The sequence below is a fragment of the Vombatus ursinus genome, unplaced genomic scaffold, assembly GCF_900497805.2.
Source record: "Vombatus ursinus unplaced genomic scaffold, bare-nosed wombat genome assembly UNPS02012389.1, whole genome shotgun sequence".
NCBI classification, from domain to species: domain Eukaryota; kingdom Metazoa; phylum Chordata; class Mammalia; order Diprotodontia; family Vombatidae; genus Vombatus; species Vombatus ursinus.
Window position 1 is genome coordinate 1 of NW_020952167.1, and position 7,804 is coordinate 7,804.

The 7,804-nt window shown below is 53.9% G+C and overlaps 3 protein-coding genes across 3 annotated transcripts; all 3 read right to left on the reverse strand.

The window, feature by feature from the left end:
• Positions 1 to 147: 147 nt before the first annotated feature.
• On the reverse strand, positions 148 to 1,947 carry LOC114039923 (endogenous retrovirus group S71 member 1 Env polyprotein-like). The gene has a single exon (XM_027857855.1). The coding sequence runs from the start codon at positions 1,945 to 1,947 to the stop codon at positions 148 to 150; it is 1,800 nt and encodes a 599-aa protein (XP_027713656.1).
• Positions 1,903 to 2,804, reverse strand: LOC114039921. Its single transcript, XM_027857853.1, has one exon. It carries the CDS (start codon positions 2,802 to 2,804, stop codon positions 1,977 to 1,979), a length of 828 nt encoding a protein of 275 aa, XP_027713654.1. The 3' UTR covers positions 1,903 to 1,976.
• A 52-nt stretch (positions 2,805 to 2,856) lies between these two features.
• Positions 2,857 to 7,123, reverse strand: LOC114039922. Its single transcript, XM_027857854.1, is given in 4 exon segments — positions 2,857 to 2,949; positions 3,162 to 3,487; positions 3,490 to 5,572; positions 5,606 to 7,123. Coding segments are annotated over 4 exon segments (4,020 nt in total).
• Positions 7,124 to 7,804: the final 681 nt, after the last annotated feature.

A 7,804-nucleotide genomic window follows, 5' to 3' on the forward strand; every position in this document is an offset into this window, starting at 1 on the left:
TGGATTAGCGATCCTTTGAGGTAGAGCAGTTTACAATTGGGATTAGCGATCCTTTGAAGTAGAAACTGAGGAGGTTAGGCTAGGGGGTTGTTTTTTTTTGTGACAACTCAGTCCACTTCACTCCCCCCTTTTCACGGACGAAAAGAGTCAGACGGGGGACTCATCAGAGTCCAGAGGAGCATAGGATTGACGCAGGACAAACAACTGGAGTGCTTGCACTCGTTTCTGGACATAGCGGGTGATGCATTTTATGAGACAAGGGGCCATGAGTAACCCAAGGAGGAGAAGGGCCAGAGGGCCCACCACTCCGGAGAGTAGGGTGGTTAGCCAGGGGGACCAATTATATAGGGTCTGATACCAAAAAGACCCCGTTGCCCGTGCGCGGTCCCTCTCATCTAACCGCTGCCTAAAGGCTTGCAAGGACTCCCGAATAACTCCAGACCGATTGGCGTAGAAACAGCAGGTTTCTCCCAACGCCACGCATAAGCCTCCCTGTTTGAGGAACAGTAGGTCCAAGCCTCGGCGGTTCTGGAGAACCACTTCGGCCAGAGAGTCTAGGGAAGTCTCAAGGTGTGAGACTAGCTCTTCCAAGGAGCGTAGGTCCCTATCTACCTGTGCACTCAAGGCACCGTAGTTGGCTTTCCCCTGTATCAGGGCTGAGGCCCCAACAGCAGCGGAGCCGGCCACTCCGAGTCCCACCAGTATGGGAACCAAGAAGGGTACAGCCCTCCTGGAGTGAGTTAAGCCAATATGCTCAGCTGCCCCTTCCTCTGAGTAGACATATACCTGAGGAAAGACACGCACCACTACACAGAGCTCGGTCGGGTTGAGGAAATGAATGTCCTGTATGCAGGTGGTGAGTCCTCTGGTACAAGCGAACCATACTCCAGGTGGGGCGGTTAACAGGAGGTCAGAGCTTTTGGATGTGGGGGAAATAAGAATGACTGAAGTGCACGTAGCGTTGAATGGGGAGGACCGCAGCGGGTAGTCAGGCCCGAGCAAACACATTCCTTTGCCCTGGACATCGTCTAGGGTAAGTCTAGGCTTGTCTGGGTTACAGCGGGCAGGTATGGCAGAGGATTGTTTGGACTTACTTAAAGACAACTTTCCCACAGAGGTGATGTTGAGTTCGATAGCAATTCCTACGAAATAGGGGGGAGCTGGATTCAGACACAGCCAACAGGAGGTGGTTATGTTTGGATCAGACAAATTTAGGAATGAATGGACAGCAGAGAGTGTATCAAAAATGGGGGAACCTAGGTTAGTGAGGGTCTCTGGATTTTCGGGAGCCTCTGGTACCAGGTCCCTAACAGATGGTGGGGCGAGAGTCAACATGGCTTGTGGGTTAAGGATGGGATTCGGTCCTATGGTGAGTGTATGGGTGGAAACTGCGATTTTCTGAATGGTAAAAAGGACCCCGTTATCCCATCCAGTCATGTATAACCTCAAACCCCAAGAATGTCCGAGATTCCAAGAGTCATCAGTGTCCTGCTTGACTGTTAGAATCATAGGGTTACATTTCCCAGGCCAGCAGGAGGCGGGGAGGGGGCTTTGTCTCTCCAGGGTGATTAGGGGGTCTCGGCCACCTCTAAGAATCCACCTGGCCACAGTCTCACAACCCCATTCTGCGCAGTGAAAGTGATTACTACCCTGACAGGAAGGATTCCCCGTGGCCGGACAAACATAGAATTCAATACTTCTGATTCTCACTTCCCCTACCCCGGGTATGGTTGGAGTGGTGGGAAAAGTGGGGCAGTATCCCCATCCCCCAGCGATAGGGTCCCACATAGCCCGGTTTTGATTCCATCCTGGTCCCAAGAGGGCACAGAGGTCAAACCTGAAAGTAGGGGCTCCGTAACTGGTGAGAGCTTGGACGGTGGTCCCATCGTTAGTTTGGGAGAGAATCCACCTGGATGGGGTAGGGCTATAGGGGTCACCCAAAGTCATCTCACAAGCAAAAAGAAAGAGAAGAAGAGTCAAGTTCTGGAGAGTCGAAGCTTTAGGTCGGACACTGCTTCTGCTGTCCAGGCGGTGGAGTTGGGCTCTGGGGCCTTCTTGATGTGTGACCGATGTATCCATGCCTTGCGGCCGGCAACCTTGACGGCAGAGGGGTTGCAGAGGATAATTTGATACGGGCCCGTCCACCGTGGTTCCAGGGCTGGTCCAGCTGGAAGCTTGCGAGTGAGGACCCAGTCTCTCGGTGACAGGGCGTCCGATGAGGTTGCAGGGGCTGGTTCTTTCCCCGCAGCTTTCAGGACCGAGCGCACAGCGTTCTGGACCTCACGCAAAGCCTGGAAGGACTTAAGAAGAGTCGGATTAGTAAAATCTGGGGCTGAAATAGCTGCAGATACTCTTGGAATAATAGGAGGAGGGGCTCCATAGAGGATCTCGTATGGAGATAAAGAGAGGGTTGAGGAATTGGGAGTACACCGGGCCCGGAGGAGGGCGAAGGGAAGGAGACTGACCCAGCTATCGCCAGTTTCTATTTTAAGTTTAGCAATGTGTTCCTTTAGAGTTCTATTCATCCTTTCTACCTGCCCTGAACTTTGAGGCCTATATGCACAGTGCAATTTCCATTTCAATCCCAGCATCTTTGATAGGCTTTGAATTGTTGCAGATACAAATGCTGCGCCGTTGTCAGAGCCTATCGAGGCCGGCAGGCCAAATCTAGGAATAAGTTCAAAGAACAGCTTTTTGGCCACTACGGTTGCAGTTTCAGTTTTGACTGGAAATGCTTCTGGCCATCCAGAAAATGTGTCCACGAATACAAGGAGAAAACGGTACCCTCCCAACCCAGTTCCCATGTCAGTAAAGTCTACTTCCCAATGGTTGCCAGGAAATGTTCCTCGTGGTCTATCAGTTGGTATCCTTGATTGTGATCGTGGGTTGACTTTGGCACATGCAAGGCACCTTCTTGCGGCTTCCTCGGCCGCCTGCTTCATCCCAGGGCTGTAGAAGTGTCGGCTCACCAGGTCGTAAAGCCGGGTTCCGCCTAAGTGGGTAAGGCTATGAAGAGTCATCAATAGGGGTAGCAACAGTGCCTTGGGCAGAATTAGCAAGCCATTTGGGTGTCTTCTCCATCCCCCCTTTTCAGGGGTGCCATCCGGATCACTGGATTGATAAGATGGTTGGACAGGAAGCATCCCCTCAGGTTCCACGACCATAGCGGGTATCAAGGGTTTGCAGGCAGCCGCTCGGGCAGCCTTATCCGCTGCTGCGTTCCCTAGAGACTGGGGGTCAGTTCCACGGGTGTGAGCAGGAACATGAATTACCGCCACCTCCTTGGGAAGCCAGACAGCATCCAGCAGGTCCTGGATCTGACTCTTGTTCCTAATCTCCCTTCCCGCCGAGGTTAACAGACCCCTTTGGAGATATACATATCCATGGATATGAACAGTGGCAAAGGCATAGCGGCTATCTGTGTAAATATTTACTCGCCTCCCTGCAGAGAGTCTAAGGGCTTGAGTTAAGGCAATGAGTTCAGCAGTTGAGCAGATGTGCCAGGGGGTAGAGCGGTATCCCAGAGGGTCTCAACCGGAGTGACCACGGCTGCACCCGCCCTACGGATCCCCTCCTGAACAAAACTGCTGCCGTCTGTGAAGAGCACTAGGTCGGGGTTTGTTAAAGGAACATCAGTAAGTCCAGGGCGGGACGTGTGGATGGAGTCCAGTGTGTCCAGGCAGTCATGTATAGGGGAGGAAGGAGGGGAGTCAGGGAGCAGGGTGGCCGGGTTGAGTGTGACCGGAGGAGCGAAAGAGATGCGCGCGGAATCTAGGAGTAAGGATTGGTAATGAGTCAGGCGTGAATTTGAGATCCATCTTGTCGGCGGGGAATGTAAAAGCTGTTCCAGATGATGTGATGCTGAAATCTCAAGAGGCTGCCCAAAAGTGAGCTTTGCGGCTTCCCTAACCAAGACGGCAATGGCCGCCACAGTTCGCAGGCAAGAGGGCCACCCGGAAGCCACAGGGTCCAGCTGCTTGGAGAGATAGGCAACAGGACGATTCCAGGGCCCCAGGGGCTGGGTCAGAACCCCTTTGGCCACAGCTCGAGACTCAGACACATAGAGGCGGAAGGGCTTGGACAGGTCTGGCAGGGAGAGGGCAGGCGTGCTGGACAGCGCCTTTCGGAGCTTGTCGAATGCTTCCTGCTGCCGTGGTCCCCAAACAAATTGGGTGGGTTCACCAGTTAGGGCCTCATATAGGGGTTTGGCAACCTCGGCAAACCCCAAGATCCAGAGGCGACAGTATCCAGCCATCCCCAGGAATTCCCGGAGCCCGCGGCGGTTCCTCGGGGCGGGCATGCCCAAAATGGCAGCTACACGCCCCCGAGACAGTAACCTTTGACCAGAACGAAGGGTGAAACCCAAGTAAACAACGGATTGAGAGCACAGTTGTGCTTTCTTTCCAGAGATACGGTACCCGGAAGCTTCAAGCAGCTGGAGAAGGTGGAGAGTTGCATCTTTGCATATTGCCTCAGAGGAAGTAGCTAACAAAAGGTCATCAACATACTGGAGGAGAGTGACCTCCGGATACGAGACCCGGAAGGCGGCCAGGTCGGAGGCCAGAGCTGAGCCAAAAAGTGTAGGGGAGTTCTTAAAACCTTGGGGAAGCCGGGTCCAGGTGAGCTGAGAGGATGTCCCAGTGTTAGGATCTGTCCAAGTAAAAGCGAATATAGGTTGGCTTACTGGTGCCAAGGGAATGGAAAAGAAAGCATCCTTCAGGTCCAAAACTGTCTACCAAGTCCGAGCAGGGTCCAGGGAAGACAGCAACGTGTATGGGTTTGGCACAGTAGGATGTACAGTTTCCACCCGGGCGTTGACTTCTCATAGATCCTGGACAGGACGGAAGTCTCCAGACCCGGGCTTGCGAACTGGAAGTAGGGGGGTGTTCCACGAGCTCTGGCAGGGTCGTAGAATGCCTGCCGCCAAGAGTCGATCGATGTGAGGCTTGATGCCCAAAAGGGCAGCTCGAGTCAACGGGTATTGTTGGACACACGCAGGGGTTGCTGTGGACGAGAGCTGGACCACCACTGGGGGCTGGTGTCCTGCTAGACCAAACGGGTTGGTCTCAGCCCAGACTCCAGGAACCAAGCCTTTGAAATGGTTCAACAGAGTTAGGGAGGTAGGGGTGGAGGTGGTCGAGGGGCGGTCTGGGGAAAACGTTAGGGGGAGGAGGCGAGACTCCTCTGACAACGGGCAGGTGAGAACAAGTTGTGGCAGGTTAAACCCGAGAGTGGGGTTAGGTCCCTTAAAGGAAATGATAGCCTGAAGCTTGTGTAGGAGATCTCGGCCAAGCAAGGGGTAAGGGCAATCAGGCATTACTAGAAAAGAATGGGAGACTAGGCCCTTCCCTAACCGGACTTCCCGAGAAGTGGTGAGGGGTACAGACTGTTTTCGTCCAGTAGCTCCCTGGACCTGCACAGTGGACGATGAGAGGGAGCCCAGTGGGGATTTCAGGACCGATGCCGCAGCTCCAGAGTCGACTAGGAATGAGACAGGTTGACCCCCAACACTGAGAGTAACCCTCGGCTCCAGGGGGTCAAGAGTCACAACGGACTTTGAGCCGGGGCACCCCTAGTCTGTATTCAAAGTCAATAATGGCTCTGCCTTCTCTTTCAGCCCGCGATTAGGGCACTCAGATTTCCAATGACCCATGGCTTTGCAGTAAGCACACTGATCCCGAGCTAAAGGAGGCCTTCCCAAGCCTTTACCCTTATAGGGGCGCCCAGCGTTTGGCCCCTCCCGCCTTCCTTTCCACCCTTGCTTCTGAGCCTCCCCTGGAACCTGTGCTAAAGCTGCCACTACCGCCCTTGCGACCGTGCGAGTTTGCTTGTCTTGAGTCTCTTCACGATAGTCAAACACCCGCTTGGCCACTTCCATGAGTTCAGTCAGATTTTTACCCTCAAAACCTTCAAGTTTCTGTAGCTTCCGACGGATGTCCGGAGCTGAATTGGCTACGAAATCAATTATGATGGCTCTCCGGTTATTGGGATCCTCTGGGTCGATAGGGGTGTAGGTTCGATATGCCTCGTAGAGGCGCTCTAAGTATGCAGCTGGGGACTCATCCTTGCCCTGTTTAACCTCACTGACTTTGGACATATTAGTTGGCTTCCGTGCTGCTGCCCGTAACCCTCCCAGCAATAACTGGCGATACCTGTCCAGTGCTTCCCTACCGCGATCAGTGTTGGGGTCCCAGTCGGGCCGGTTCTCAGGGAAGATGTGGTTGCGGCGCCCCAGGTCAGTAGAGGGATGTCCATCTGGGTCCAGAACTCCCTTCCTGGCTTCTAAAAGAATCCTGTCATGCTCCTCGGTTGTGAAAAGAACCCGGAGGAGCTGCTGGCAGTCATCCCAGGTGGGCTGATGAGTATAAAAGACAGTCTCTAGGAGGGAGATTAGGCTCTGGGGCTTATCAGAGAAGGATGGGTTTTGCTGTTTCCAATTGTACAAATCACTGGTGGAGAAGGGAACATATACCATGAACGGTCTCCCTGATTCTCCGGGAGGGGAAGGAACTTGCCGCAGGGGAAACGCTGACACAGTGGAATCTGGGGTCAAACTGGAATTAGAAGGGCCATAAGGAGCACCTGCTCGAGTATGGGGTGGACTTATCAGAGGAGGGGCTGAGGGGCTCAGAGACCCTGAGGTTGGGTACGGGGGTGGATCTGAAACCTGGGACTGGGAGTACTCAGCTGGATCTAGGGGGTCAGAATCAGGGGGTGGTAAGACAGGAGTAAGCTGTGTGACGACCTTAGGACTTTCGGGAGGCTTGCGGCTAAAGGTCGTCTTTGATTCCGTTCCTGGTCTTAGTTTTGAAAGGGCCTGGACCTGTAGTGGTCCCGAAGGGGGTTTGAAATCAATCCAGGCGGTGATATAGGGGACCTGATCGGGGTGGCCAGGTATACCATAGACAATTCCCCTGACCCGGCCGGCCACCGAGACGTCAAACGTACCCCCCGGGGGCCAGCCTACCTCGAAGGTGGGCCATTCCTGTTGGCAAAGGAGAGCTAATTTCTTTTTAGTAACCTGAAACCCATAACCTTCTGCTATACGCCGATATTGTTTGAGGTCCCGTAAGACAATAAAGAGAGGGGAGCCTGGCTTAGGGCTCGAGGGTCCTTGTCCCATGGTGGATTAAGGACTGAGAAAGAAAAGAGTAACAAATAGACGTGCTCACGTAAGCAAGGACCAAACACGGACACAGGGAAGACACAGTCAAAACAGGGTAGAGGGGAATCAAACTGCCTCAATTCCGAACGACCTAGACAATGAGACAGGAATTTACACCCCCCCCTCACGGAACAAATAGTAGATAGACGTGCACACAGTCGACACAAAAACGGAAAAAAAGACACAGTCAAAACCCTGGATGCTCCTGACACAGTAGCGGAGAACAAACCCGTCTCAGTTCCGAACAACCTGGAGAATGAGGCAGGAAGTCTTTCTCCCCCACCCCGCCACGGAGCGCACAGTGGACACACACACACACAATGACATCGGCGCCGGACAGACACAATCAGACAGGCAGGACTCTCACACGGCGTCCCGTGGAGGTCAGTAAGGGCGTTGCAGCTGCGTCCAGCCTGGCCACTTACTTCAGAAGAGTACTCACCAGAACAGACAGATTACAGATTGCTCTATGCCCAATTGAGGATTTGTGGTCCGGGCAGCCTGGTACGCACGGGCTATCTCAGCGTTCGGGGCCAGGGAACGTCTTCCTGGTGGCCACCCCCTGGACGGTGAGAAGCCTGGCCTTCCAGAGATGCCCGTGTCTGGTGCCCAGAGGGCGATCTCGGTGGGACCTCCAAA

Excerpts from the sequence above, each read along its gene's own strand:
- LOC114039923 (XM_027857855.1), bottom strand. The coding sequence starts at position 1,947 with ATGACTTTGGGTGACCCCTATAGCCCTACCCCATCCAGGTGGATTCTC.
- LOC114039921 (XM_027857853.1), bottom strand. The coding sequence starts at position 2,804 with ATGGGAACTGGGTTGGGAGGGTACCGTTTTCTCCTTGTATTCGTGGAC.